Source organism: Scyliorhinus canicula, chromosome 3, assembly GCF_902713615.1.
Source record: "Scyliorhinus canicula chromosome 3, sScyCan1.1, whole genome shotgun sequence".
Taxonomy (NCBI): domain Eukaryota; kingdom Metazoa; phylum Chordata; class Chondrichthyes; order Carcharhiniformes; family Scyliorhinidae; genus Scyliorhinus; species Scyliorhinus canicula.
In genome coordinates, this window is record NC_052148.1 from 221,735,893 (window position 1) to 221,750,885 (window position 14,993).

At 42.2% G+C, this 14,993-nt stretch overlaps 1 protein-coding gene across 11 annotated transcripts in view; it reads right to left on the minus strand.

Annotated features, from left to right (window-relative positions):
• Window positions 1-14,993, minus strand: part of map9 (microtubule-associated protein 9) — a 181,389-nt gene that overhangs the window by 19,265 nt on the left and 147,131 nt on the right. For 9 of the 11 annotated variants that reach the window (XM_038792282.1, XM_038792281.1, XM_038792276.1 and 6 more), the window contains 2 exons: window positions 11,501-11,646; window positions 772-907 (listed from right to left, as the gene is read on the minus strand). In XM_038792282.1, the coding sequence (XP_038648210.1) occupies window positions 772-907; window positions 11,501-11,646 (282 nt within the window). Of the gene's footprint in view, window positions 1-771; window positions 908-11,500; window positions 11,647-14,993 lie in introns of those variants that run through there. The other 2 variants (XM_038792286.1, XM_038792285.1) reach the window with 1 other exon arrangement.

Here is a 14,993-nt window from a genome sequence, read left to right on the forward strand (position 1 = left end):
CTTGTACTCCATGAACCCCACAGGTAGATCGATAATGGTTTCCCTGTAGACCTAATGGGGATATGACAACACTCCAGTGTAGTACTGAGGGAACATTGCTCTGTTGGGTTCCTATAGTACTATGAAGAACAGCATGGCAGCTGCAATTAAACCCTCAAACAAGACCACTAAAACAGATTAACTGGTCAATATCATACTACTGTGAGAGAGAGCTTGGTTGGAAATTTACGGCCCAGTTACTGCAGGGATGGGACCGGAAAATGCGGCGAGCCATTCAAAGCTCTATTTAACTTCGACAGGATCAGGCTGTCCTGTAGGAGAAGCTGTAAAATTCCACCCATTGTAGACAAATTGGCTGCTGCATTTCCCACATTACATCATTTTAAAGTATTGTGGAATGACACAAGGTCTTGGAAAGTGCTATTTTAAATACAAGCCTTTCTTATTTATACTAATCAGAATTTTCTCATAGTAAACTGTTATCTATTTTTCAATGAACAATGACATCAAGATTATTAGTCGTTCAATGTGGACATCAGATACACCAACACTAGAACGTATTACAAGCATTGAAATCGACAGCCGAGAGCTTTTAAACTGAATTTAATTACTTATAATTTTAACATATTGGTGATTTTGAGACATTGATTTAAGTTATTACTTTTTAATTATTATAGTTTTCAATTATTACTTGATTAAAACATCCAACTTAATTGGAGCTTTTTCAACTTTCATCAAAACCTTCCCAGAGATTTATGCTCTCAATCTTACCAGCCACTTCTCATACATTGTTGATGCCATATCTTCTCTCTCGTACTTTGTGTACTCTTCTTCAGTTTTCTTCTCCTGCTCTTTCTTTGCATGTTCTTTCACCTTTTGCCTCAATGCTAATTCTTTTTTTGTTTTCCTTACATTGGCACAAAACATAACAGAATAATAATTATTAATAATAATAATAATAATAATAATCTTTATTGTCACAAGTAGGCTTACATTAACACTGCAATGAAGTTACTGTGAAAAGCCCCGAGTCGCCACATTCCGGCGCATGTTCGGGTACACAGTGAGAGAATTCAGAATGTCTAATTCACCTAATAGCACGCATTTTGGGACTTGTGGGAGGAAACCGAAATACCCGGAGGAAACCCACGCAGACGCAGGGAAATCGTGCAGACGCCGCACAGACAGTGACCCAAGCCGGGAATCGAACCTTGGAACCCTGGTGCTGTGAAGCAACAGTGCTAACCACTGTGCCACTCAGATACCAGTTGCAGTAACACTACATAAAATAAACAAATGTTATATAAATAGGAAAATCAGCTTTAGCAGGCTGAAGAAAAAGGACAATTGCCAAATAGGCAAGGAAGAACAGATCACCATCGCAACTTTCAGCACCTGGCTCCAGATCATCTGGACACCTACCTAACTTGGCTACAATAAAAATATTGAAAGAAAACAAATGAAGTGTCAATCAATCCTGGGGTTGTTTTTAAAGAAACCTATTCTTAGCAAGCAATTTTGCTCATACTGTAGTTCGAAAAGATGAGGATGAAAATCCATCTATGTGGAGATGCTGGCGTTGGACAGGAGTGAGTACAGTAAGAAGTCTCTCAGCACCAGGTTAAGTCCAACAGGTTTGTTTCGAATCACTAGCTTTCGGAGCACTGCTCCTTCCTCATGTGAATATATGGCAGAAGGGTTTGCTCCTCCACGGGTCAATTTCCATCTGGATGCAGGCGTGCAAATTCCAAAATTGCTAGGCTCTGACCATGAGGGAAAACCAGGTGCCATACTATAAGCTAAGATTTTTGAGGAACTTGAGAAGCCAAAGAAAAACCATAAGTAAATGAGGGTCAATGAAGGTGTCGGTCTAAAATAGACTTTGTTTTCCAACAAAGAATGCATTTGGGAAGTCAGGTGGTTTTCTTTAATGTTGGTAAAGAATTTCCAAATTATACATGAGCCAAAGATGTTGTTTAATTTGAATATTTATTTTTTCCAATGGATAATCAAGTATTGAAAAACAGAATACTGTGGATGTTTGAAATCTGAAATAAAAGCAGAAAATGCTGGAAACACTCAGCTGGTCAGGCAGCATCCATGGAAAGAGAAACAGAGTCAATGGCCTGGACTTTTATCCTTGAGGCAGATAGGGGAGTAAGAAAATTCCCGCCTCAGGAGGAAGTGGCTGCAAAGACTTCATTGCTGGGGGGCAGGTGCTGGTTGAAGTCACACCAGCCAACCTAGGACGAATTGCAGAGACAGCCACATAGGCTGCCCTGTATGGATGCAGGCTGTTTAAAAAGCCTGACTTGGTCCCATGCAACTTTACCCCACTTAAAATAAAACTACAAAGGCACCCCATCCTTTACCCTTCACCATACCCTTCACTCTTCAAACACTACCCATCCAATACCCATGGCTCCTCGTGCTCCCTATGTCAAACCATGGCATATCCATGCTCATTAACCCATTGTATTCTTGTCATAATCAATGAACCCTATAGTGTAAAGTGTAAACAAAAGATTTTTTAAAAAAGTAATTCATTGATAACTTTCTTATTTGAAAAAGAAAGTCTGCAATGTGTAAGGATCCTTCTGTTTAAACTTGGTTTTGCCTATGTATTCCCTTTGTTTTTTGTTATTTTGGCTTTTGTAACTTTTGTATCTGGACAATTACTGGGACCTACACCATTAAAATGGATTTCACCTTTACTCTTAAAAACAAAGGAAACCCCCGGCAAGATGTGTTGTTTGGTCTGGCCTCGGGAAACCCCACGGTAAGATGAGCTGCTTGGTCTGGCCTCAGTGATGACACTTTTTGATGGACTTGGCTGGCAGCCAATAAGCGGTTATAAAATCCCGGTTCTTTTGGTACTGTCCATTCCAGAATGTTTTGCACAGACAGACAGACCTTATTCTTAGGTGGAGTTTTGTTTTGAGTAAGCAGTTCTAGAAGGCCAGAGCACTAATTTCTCTCTCCCTGATGGATTCTTTCTGAAGGTCCAGGATAAAGACTTTTCTGTTTAAAGTCAGATTAACCTGCAGGAGAATCCAGTCCAGCAGCAGCTGCAGGCAGTGGATGTTTGAAAACACTTTTAAAATTCTCATGTGGAGAACTCTAATCTTATTAGGGCAGCACGGTAGCACAAGTGGATAGCACTGTGGCTTCAGGGTGCCAGGTTCGATTCCCCGCTGGGTCACTGTTTGTGCGGAGTCTGCACGTTCTCCCTGTGTCTGCGTGGGTTTCCTCCGGGTGCTCCAGTTTCCTCCCACAGTCCAAAGACGTGCAAGTTAGGTGGATTGGCCATGCGAAATTGCCCTTAAGTGTCCAAAAAGGGTAGGAAGGGTTATTGGGTTACGGGGATAGGGTGGAAGTGAGGGGTTAAGTGGGTTGGTGCAAATTTGATGTGCCGAATTGTTGTCTCCTGCACTATGTTCTATGTTCAATATTTAAGTCAGGCTAATAGTTAATCTGGTGGAGGTGGAAGTGAGTCAAAATTAAACGAGGAGGATCTTCTATGTGAAAGATCAGGTCAATACAAGTCAAATTGATTCCCCAGAGGGCATCCTACAGCCTGAGAATCCTGCCTGAATGTTCCAGCCAGAAGAACTTGTCTGAAATCTAACTGGTGGTTTCAACACTCGCGCCCTGGGAAGATAGCCGGATGCAAAGGTTTCAATATCAGCAAAAGGACACTCATCTCTCTTTCTCGCAATTTAATCCCTATAATTTTACCTCTTTCTCTTCCCCTGTGTGTGTCTGTCTTGTGTGATTTTGGGTAGAGGGTGATATGGTAAAAGGGGGGAGTAATAGGTTATCTATGATAATTACTGAATGTCTTATCTCTTGTTATAAATAAAGTTTTTTTGTGTTTCACTTACACATCTGGTGTGTGTAAGTCATTGGAGCAGTCAAGAGTCTAAGATCTCAGAAATTATATATGAATTATTGGTTAATTTATTTATGTTGGGACTCTAGTGTCTGTGGGGCTGGAATTGACCTCACACTTGCCCAGGGTGTCCCAGCAACTGCAAGCTAATAAAAGAGTCATCAAGGCCCTTGAAAAGTTTCAAAAACAGCAAACCACAAACCCTTGAAATCACTTAACTTGTGTAAATAAACATTGTGAAATTGACAGTAGAGAGCCTGAGATGCCAATCACACAATGTTTTGGGACAATGGAAGACTAGGGAGAAATATTACTTAATAAGCATTATACATAAGATGGATAAAGCTCCTTGCTGAATATGTAGCTTTAATTATATGTACATTAATATTAATAACCTAGAAATTAACAGTTGCCCTGCATAAGGATAAGGAATGTTTTATTGAGGTGATTTGCAAGTGGAAGTGCCAAACAAAGTCAATGGTAATCAAATAATTCTAGTAACTTTCACATATTGTCTATGATATGTAATCAGATGTGAGAAGTCAATAAACACATTTCTGTCTCAAAGGGAGGAACCATAAGAAGTAAGGGCCTTGAATAAATGGTACTTTTCAGAATAGTATAAGAAAAAACACCAGTTCTAAGCAATCACGGACTAAGACGAGACAGAAATAAAGGTGACAAAGGTTATGCTTTCATGAGAGTCATATAGGACCACTAGACTACAGACATGCCTGAACTGATAACAGAGAGTACCTTGTGTATACTTTTATCTATACAAGTGTCTGGTAAGATGGTAAGTGTCAAATGACACTCAAATGAAGTAAACAAAAGTGCTCTCAAGCTAAAGTGATGGACAAGAGGGAGGTGACCCCTCTTGATATCTTGGATACCTGTCCTGTATAATTGGTTTACAGAGTTTGAAAAAGTGAGTAACATAGGTTGAACTACCACTTTACAGCACATGGTGAGATCTGAGAAAAGGATTCAATGTTGCTTCAAGTATTTCAAACTTCTTGCAACCACAAGACATAACTTAGTAGAAACAGGTATTCGTGAGTAAAACTAGAGCATTTTAAACAAAATTAATGCCGATTTAGATTGAGCAAAATCAATTGGCATTTGTGCCAGAGAAAGAAAATCCGAGTGTGACAATGAAAGGGTCGCCGCCACAGAAATGAATGCACAACTCCAACTCGTATGATGCACTGTTAGTTAACTGTACAGACTGAAAGTAGTGAGTGATGTGGCAACCTAGATACTTATATATACACATGTGAAAAATAATATAACTCCGTAATTTTTGACACTCATGTGATTTTAAGGTCATTTTTAAAGTTTATTAAGAAGCAACAGTTTTATAATAATCTTTATTAGTGTCACAAGTGTTTTGTTACCTGTAAAGCAGATAAATGTGCTACTCAACTTAGTTACAATAGAGGCTTTGGAAGAAGGCTCTAAGTCGTCCAGAAGTTTTACAGAAGGTTCATTGAGCAACACAACTTAAATAACCGCGTGAGTTCTTACTTTAAGAACTATACTAGTCGAAAGGTTACAACTTTTCTATGCTCTACAAGTAGGCCTGACCACACTAGCAGCCCTGAGCTAAATCTCTGCCTCTGTTCTCTTCACAGTCTAATCAGCCAAAGAGACCAGAGGGCTGCTTGCATCCCCCTTTTATACGCGCCAGTGCTGCCCCCTAGTCGCCTTTCCATTACCCATCAGCCCCTTCTGTCCATACCCATGTAAAGATCACTGCAACAAGTAGGCTTAAATTAACACTGCAATGAAGTTACTTGAAATGCCCCTAGTCACCACCACTCACGGCGCCTATCGGGTACACTGAGGGAGAATTCAGAATGCCCAATTCACCCAACAAGCATTTATTTCAGTACTTGTGGGAGGGCACTGTAAATTCTATGGTTCTATGAAACCGGAGCACCCAGAAGAAACCCATGCAGACACATGCCGACTCCCCACAGACAGTGATCCAAGCGGGAATCGAACCTGTGACCCTGGTGCTGTGAAGCAACAATGCTAACCACTGTGCTACTGTGCTGCCCATGTTTGATAACTAGATAGGAAAAAATACATGAGCTGTGACAGTTGAGATTGGTTTACTGATTCTGGAGGACATTGGACAAATTAAGCCAATCTCTGAAGCTAGAAATGACAGTCTCTCACTCTGTTACAGACAGCAGTCTCCTCTCTTGCCTTCTTGAGCTGGCTGAAATATCAGGAAGCTCTTGCTCTTCTCTGAGGCAAAGGCTGAGGCCATATTCCTATGAGAATCCGTCGATTGACCGATTTCTGGGAGCTGATATGGGCAGGCATTTGAAACGTTTAAGCATTCTAATGACACTAGTGAAAAGGACAGGGAAAGTACATCCCTTTGTGGGGAGGAAGGAAAAGGTTAGATTTTTTTGATAACTGGGAAAATAATGAGGGTAGTAAGAATCAGAATTTAAAATAAAATCAATGTGCATTGTGGGTGTCTGGAATTCATTACCTAAAATGGTGGTTGAGGCTGAAATGCTTAATTCATTTAAAAGGTACCTGAGTCTTCACTTAAAGTGCTGTGAACTACGACAAGACTAAAGACCAGGTGCTTGGACGTGTGATGAAATGAACAGCTAGTTTATTCTTTCTCTTATTTTGGCCAGCATAACACGATGAGCAGAATGGCCTCTTTCTGCACTGTAACGTTTACATGTTTGTATGCTAACCAGCAAATGTAAATTCAAAGAAACAAATAGAAGGAGATTTGTTCATGTGCGGCTCTGCACTCCCTGAAATGCCCAGTGATGTCCATAGAACAGAAGGAGGCTATTCAGCCCATCGAGTCTGCACCAACCCACTTAAGCCCTCACTTCCACCCTATCCCTGTAACCCAATAACCCCATCTAACCGTTTTGGTCACTAAGGACAATTTATCATGGCCAATCCACCTAACCTGCACATCTTTGGACTGTGGGAGGAAACCGGAGCACCCGGAGGAAACCCACGCAGACACGGGGTGAACGTGCAGACTCCGCACAGACAGTGAACCAGCGGGGAATTGAACCTGGGACCCTGGTGCTATGAAGCCACAGTCCTATCCACTTGTGCTGCTACATATCCCATGAATGAATAGAAAAAAGACTGGATGACCACCGGTTAACAGACAGAAGAAAATGTCTCAAATACAGATAAAACTGCGAAACTTTGGAAAGCCCAATTACTGGGAAAGAGGTGCAAAACAAAGAAGATGGCAAAGGAGTTACTGGAGGAAGAACAACATGCTGAATGAGAAGAAAATGAAACCAAAACATCCTTACACAAAAAGATGACAAACGTTTGAGGATACAATAGACACAGCAGGCAAATAACTGGACAAACTGTTTGACACAACAGTTCCCAGAGAAATATTTACACAACCATTCATGTCAGGAAGATGAGGAAAAAGCCATACTGCAATTATTTCACGCAATGTGGCTAAGCCAGCATTTGTTGACCATTCCTAATTGCTCGAGAGAAGGAAAGCCGTCTTCTTGAAGTACTGCTGTCCATGTGGTGTAGGTACACCCACAGTGCTGTTAGGAAAGGAGTTACAGGATTTTTACCCAGCAACAGTGAAGGAATGTGATACAGTTCCAAGTCATGATTGTTTTTGGCTTTGAGGGAAACTTTCAGACAGTGGTGTTCGCCACCAATTGCAGACAATCTTATTTAGTCCTGTGCTCAAATCCTCTTGCAATAAAGGCCAGAGGCGGGATTCTCCGGGAATCCGCGGGACGGGCAGAAACGGCGCAGTCGAGTGGCGGGAACCACTCCGGCGTCGGGCCGCCCCAAAGGTGCAGAATCCTCCGCACCTTCAGGGGCTAGGCCGGCGCCGGAGCGGTTTGCGACCCGCCGGCCGGCATTGAAGGCCTTTGGCACCGCGCCAGCCGGAGCCGAAGGGACTCCGCCGGCCGGCACGGGCCCGTGCATGCGTGGGGGCGTCCCTGTGCATGCCCTGCAGGGGTTTCACCTTCGTGGCGGCCATCGCGGAGTCTTACATGGCCGGCGCGGAGGAATGGAGTGCCCCCACGGCACAGGCCCGCCCGCAGATTGGTTGGCCCCGATCGCGGGCCAAGCCACCGTGGGCGTGGGGGTACCCCCTCCCCCCGGGGCCAGATCGCCCTGCCCCCCCCCCCAGGACCCTGGAGCCCACCCGAGCCCCCAGGTCCTGCCGTTAAGGGACCAACTCAAATTTACGCCAGCCTAGTTTTGTCTCATCAGCAGGTGAGGAAATATTACATTTGGTCCCCACATCCAATTATTGATATTGATTATGAACAGCCAAGTAAAAATCTTTGTTGTGCACCTCTAGCCACAGCCTGCCAATCTGAGAATGACCCATTTATATCTACTCTCTGTGTTCAGTCTGTTAACCAATTAACAATCCAGGATTCCACGTGCTCTAATTTTGATTACTAACATCTTGTGTCGGTCCAAAGCCTTTTAAAAATGCAAATACGCCATACCCACTAGTTTCCCCTTATCCATCTGCTTGTTGTATCCTCAAAAATCTCTAACAGTTTTGTCAAACCTAATTTCTTTTTCATAAATAGATTGTGGCTGCCCAATCCTAAATCCTACCATTGTTTTCTGAGTGTCTAGTTATCACATAATAAATTCTAGCATTCTCCATGCTACTGGTGTTAGGCTAACAAGAGTGCTAGTTTGAAGCTCCTGAGGTTATATCAGGATTCAAAAGTGACGCGGGGCAAGTGGGAGCAGCCGATCGGGTGAGTATGTTCGGGTAAGTATTTACTACTTTTATCGCATCTGGTTTGTAAGGTATTTATTTTATGAAGTTTCTAAGTACTATATTCTGTATTAACATGGACCAGGGAAGAAAGGCCCCAGAATAATTGATATTATTTGACTTTAAGCATCTTCCAAAAGGTTTATATACAGGGGTAAGTCATAATAAGATAGCTTAAAGTCATGGTGTGCTCCTCCTGCTCTATGCAGAAAGCCGGGAAACATTTCCAGTGCTTGGGGCCTATATGTGTACAGGAAGCATCTCCAGCTGAAACTCCCGGGATTCCGAAATCGAGTAGAGAGTATTGTGGGTAGCACGTATAGAGAGGTGGTCACACTGCAGGCTAATATTCCACAGGCAGGAAGAGAATGGGTGACCACCAGACATAGAAAGAAAACGACATGTGTAATGCAGCAATCTCCTGCAAACATTTCCCTGCAAAACAGTTATACTGCTTCGGATACTGTTGGGGGGGGGGGGGGGGGGGGGGGGGGATGGTCTCTCAGAGTTTAGGAGCAATGGCCAAATTAGTTGCATCATGGTTGGCTCTGCGACACAAGAGGAGTAAGGTAAAGTCATCAAAGTCCCAGATGACTTTGAGAGGGAGAGCTGACTGGTGATAATTTAATCTGAGGATTACCACACCTCAGTCCAGGGGCAAGGTTGAGAAGATAGGGCCTTCATGAATACCTCCCTGTAAGCGAATAGAACCCGCGCTGCTGGCCGACTGCTGGAGTTGTCGGACTCTATCTGCCCCTCTACCATAGCTATGTTCACAGCCAGGTGGCCCTGGAGAGGGAGCATGCGATGTCCTCAAATATGCTTTGGCCTTTCCCGACCGGTGGCTGCCCCAGAAATTATATTTGGTCTAGTTTGTTGAGTTTTTAAAAAATATTTTGTTTTCATTCCAGTGCCCCACCAGAGGCTGTCACCCCCCCCCCCCCCCCCCTCTCAATTTTGTTTCATTTACTGATTCTTGTTTTATTAAAAACAGTATAAATAGGGGATAGTTGGAACAATGGGGCGGTGAGAAGGACTATGACATTGAACAAAGTCCATGAACTCTCTCAGTCAGAAAATGCTTTGTTTTTTCATTTTGACTTCGTCAACCAGCTTAGATTGTATTAATATTCCTTAGACTCAGCGGTGGTGCAAGGGGATTGGAGAATTGCAAACATTACACCCTTGTTCATAAATAGTCCAACAATGACAGGTCAGTCAGTTTAACTTCAGTGGTGGGAAAACTTCTAGAAGCAAAAATCTGAGACAAAATTAATGTAACTATCGTAACTATCTGTAACTAAATGTAACTATCGTAATTAAGGAAAGCCAGGATGGATTTCTTAAGGGAAAATGTTGTTTAACTTGTGGAGTTTTTTGATGAGGTAACAGGTTGGTGAGGGCAATGCTGTTAATGTGTTGTACATGGACTTCCGAAAGGCGTTTGGTACAGTGCAACATAGCAGATATATGAGCAAAGTTATAGCTCATGGAATAAAAGGGACAATAGTGACATTGATACGAAATTGGCTGAGTGACAAGAAATTGCAAGTCGTGGTTAAGGAATGTTTTTTTGGGCTGGAGGGAAGTTTGCAGTGGAGTTTGACAGATGTCAGTGTTGAGATTCATGCTTTTCCTGATATATATGAAAGACCTAGACTTGATAGGCAACTAGGGGATTTTCAGATTAACTTCATTGCAGTGTTCATGTAAGCTTACTTGTGAGATTAACTATAATAAAGATTATAATAATATTATAAGTTTGTGGATGATACAAACTTGGAAGCATTGTGAACTGTGAGGAGGATTGTGTCGAACTTCAAAAGGACATAGATAAATTGATGGAATGGATAGACAGGTGGCAGATAAAGTTCAATGCAGAGAAATGGGAAGTGATTAATTATCGCTCAGAAGAACATGGAAAGACAACATTAAATAAAGGGTACAATTCTAGAGGGGGTACAGAGTGTCTATCTGTACACAAGTCATTGAAGGTGACAGGAGATAATAAAGCAGGAGCTTAATAGAGCATAAGGTTTTATTCATAGGGCCATAGACACCAGGAGCAAAGAAGTCATGTTGAACTTGACTCAGCTGGAATATTGTGTCTAGTTCCAGATACGCAACTTTAGGAATGATGGCAAGGCATTGAAGAAGGTTCAGGAAAGAGTCACAAGAATGATTTCAGGATGAAGAACTTTCATTATGAAAATAGGATTGGAGAAGTAGGACTGTTTTCCTTGGAGGAAAGAAGGCTGAGAGGAGATTTAATAGAAGTATTCAAAATTATGAGGGATCTGAACAGAGCAGATGGGAAGAAATTATTCCCACTTGTGAAAGAATAAGTACAGCTTTAAAGTAACTGGTAAAAGAAGCAAAAACAATATGAGAAAAAACTTTTTCACGCAGCATGTAGTTAGGGTCTGGAATGCACTGCCTGAGGGTGTGATGGATGCAGGTTCAACTGAAACATGCAAAAGGGAATTAGACTTATCAGAAAAGGAAAAATGTCTGGGGTTACGGGGAGAAGGCTGTTGAATGGCACTCAGGGAATCACTCATTTGAAGTGCTGGTGCAGAGACTATGCCAAATGGCGGCCTCCTGTTCTGTAACATTTCTGTCATCTTAGACTAACGTAAAGTGCATGACTGGACAAAAAAAATAACCTATTCTGAATATTTACCAAAATCAAGTAGTTACAGATATTACCGAATAATTTGCAGGTAATGGCATGAATTTATTAAAAGTAACTTGTTCATATTTGAATGTGCACTGAACTAATGCAGTTTTAGTATAATGTGAGGATGTAATTTGCCTACCAATTTATCAATGCTGCAACATTTTCTTTCTTCTTTTCAGTTACTTGTTCCTTTTCTTTTTTCTTTTTCTCTTTTTCAATTTCTTCTTGTTTCTTCAGCATTTCTGTTAGACATATATCCTTTTCTTCTTTCCATTTTTCGAATGCCTATCAGAAAAATTACAGTTAATTGAATTTTTATTCATGTAACTATTAGATTAACACATCGGTGGTTATTCTTGTACGGCAATATGCAGGCAGAATGGATTGCAAAAGATTAACTTCCCATCATATTCATGACTAGGAAAGTTCTGGTGATGAGGACCAGATCAAATTTTCAGTCATATTTAATACAAAATTTGAATCAATGGGCAAAATTTTAATGGAGCTGATGCTGAACAGCATGCAGTGGCAGAGGGGCAATAGCTGATTAGGAACCTGTTTGTCGGAAAAGTAGGGTTTGTCATGGCTGTCATACATTAGCATCCTGCTTCTGAATTTCCTGACCAATCACAGGTTGCATGCGTGATGATGATCGGCATCAGTCAATGGAAGGATTTCTTGGGGGCACAGTAGAAATCAAAATGGTTGAATTATACAGTAATTCCTCCGGCTTCAGTATTAGAAGGGAAAAGTGGAAAGGATGCCTCCTCCTCCCAATTTTCTAGCTCTTCCCTGGAAGTGTGAGGGAACACTGTTTCTTGTGGATGGGAGGAAGAGTCCTCTCAAACAAAGCAGGTATGTAAATGGCTGCAAAAGAGAGCAGTATGAGTGTGACCTCTTTAACCTGAATAAAGTGCCCCAAAACATTAATTGACTTCATGCGGACAGGAATAAGAGAATGGCATCCCACTTAGGTTCACACTCTTCTAACTTCTCCAACAATCGCTTGCATAGCATTCTACTGACAAAGCCGACTTGCAGTTTCACTCATTCTTCTTGAGCACATCCTCACATTCCCATATTTTTGTTTGAAATTTTAGAGTGGCCAATTCATTTTTCCAATTAAGGGGCAATTAGCGTGACCAATCCACCTAGCCTGCACATCTTTGGGTTATGGGGGCGAAACCCACGCAAACACAGAGAGAATGTGCAAACTCCACTCACATTCCCATATTGACATCTCACACCCAAGCCTTAGTTACCTAAACCAATGTTGCCATTTCAAACATCCCACACATTCCATTTCTCACACTCAGCTTTCTGCGTTCTCTCTTTACATGAGAAGAAAGCACACAACTCCAGCAACAGGTGCAGACTTCCAAAAGGCACTTGATTCAGTGCCACATAACTGACATGTCAGCAATGTTTTAAAATAAAAGGAACATTGGCAACATGGATACAAAATTGGTTGAAGAACAGGAGGCAGAGGATTGTGGTTAATGGAGGAAGGTTTGAAATGGGGTTTGACAGAGGCCAGTATTGGGACCCTGATGTATTTGAATGACATGGACATTGGTGTACAAGAATTGTTAATTGCGAGGAAGATAGTTTAGCACTTCAAAGGGCCATAGGTGGCAGATGAATTTCAATGCAATGAATAGGAAGAACATGGAGAGAACATATAAAGGGAACAACTAATGGGATGGAGGAGCAGATGGAGCTGGGTGTGTATGTGTTGAAATTATTGAAGGTGGCAGGACAGGTGGAGAGAGCAGTTAATAAAGATACAGTATCCTGGGATTTACTAATAGTGGTATAGAGTACAGGGGCAGGGAAGTATTTGCATAAGTCACTAGTTTGGCCTCCGCTACACTTTAGGAATGGCCTGAAGGCATTAGAGAGAGTACAAAAGAGGTTCATGAAAATAGAGGGATAGGAACTTCAGTTATGAAGACAGACTGGAGAAGTTCAGGCTGTTTTCCTTAGAGAAAAGACGGCTGAGGAGATTTGGTACAGGTATTAAAAACCATGAGGGGTCTGGACAGATAGATGGGGAGAAACTGTTCCCCCTGTTACAGGATAGAGAATGAGAGGGCACAGATTTAAAGTTATTAGCAAAATAAGTAAAAGTGATATGTGGAGAAACTTTTTTACTGAAGGAGTGGTTGGGGTTTGGGAAGTACAGCCTGAGAGTGGTGGAGGCAGGTTCAATTGAAGCATTCAAAAAGGGGACTGGACGGTTATCTGAAAAAGAAGAATGTGCGGAGAGAAGGCAGAGAAGTGATACTAGGTGAGTTGCTCATTTGGAGAGCTGGTGCAGATCAATGGGCCAAATGGCCTCCTTCTGCTCTCTAAAAAAAATTCTGTAAACTCTTGGCTATCAGTAAAGTGCAGGTGGGTCATAAGACGGAAGATGGAGAAAGGGCATGCGGAAGTGCGAGCCCTTGAGATAATTATGGCTGGATTTAAGGTCAGGAGAAGGAAATATAGAGGGGATTTGAGGAATAACATTTTCACCTGTTAAGTTATATTCCCCAATTCATCATTGCCAACTCGTGCTTCACGCCATTGTAGTTTCCTTCACTTAGAATCAGGACCCCAGTCCCAGAATCAACTATATCACTCTCCATCTTGACCAAGAATTCTAGCATATTATGACATTATCACACAACTAGATTACCAATTATTCCTCTCATTACTCAATACCCAGTATAGGATGGCCTGTTCTCGAGTTGGTTCCTCAATGCATTGGTCCAGAAAACCATCTCAAACACACTCTGGGAATTCCTCTTCAACTGTATTGTTAATTTGATTTGTCCAATTTATAGGCAGATTTAAGTCACCCATAATTACAGATGTTCCTTTATCAAATGGATATCTAATTTCCTGTTTAATGCTATCCACAACAGCACCGCTACAGTTTGAGAGTATACATACAGATCCCACTGTTTCTTGCCCCTTGGTGTTTCTCAGCTCTACCCATAAAGATTGTACACTGACAGAGCTAATATCCTTCCTTACTATTACATTAATTTCCTCTTTAACCAGTAATGCAACCCACTGCCTTTTCCTTTTCATCTGCCCTTCTGGAGCACCCGGAGGAAACCCACGAAGACAATGGGGAGAACGTGCAAACTCCACACACAGTGACCCAAGCCGGGAATCGAACCTGGGACCCTGGAGCTGTGAAGCAACTGTGCTAACCACTGTGCAGCCATCCCCGCCCCCCCCCCCCAGTCAGGTGACTGACTGTGTGGAGTTTGCACATTTTCCTCATGTCTGTATGGGTTTCCTCCGGGTGTTCCGGTTTCTTCCCACAGTCGAAAGACGTGCAGGTTAGGTGGATTAGTCATGCTGAATTGCCCCTTAGGAAGTGTTGCACGAATAGGGCAGGGGTTTGGACCAAGGTAGGTGGTCTTTCGATTGGTCGGTGCAGACTTACTGGCCGAATGGCCTCCTTCTGCACTGTAGGGATTATATGATTTTGGTTTAAATCCTCCCCAACTACTCTAGCAAATACTCCACCTTCGACATAATTTGCTGCCCTGCCCAGGTGCAACCCATCCAGTTTTTAACGGTCCCAATGTCCCACAAATCTGAAATCTTCCCTCTCACACCATCTCTTAAGCTAC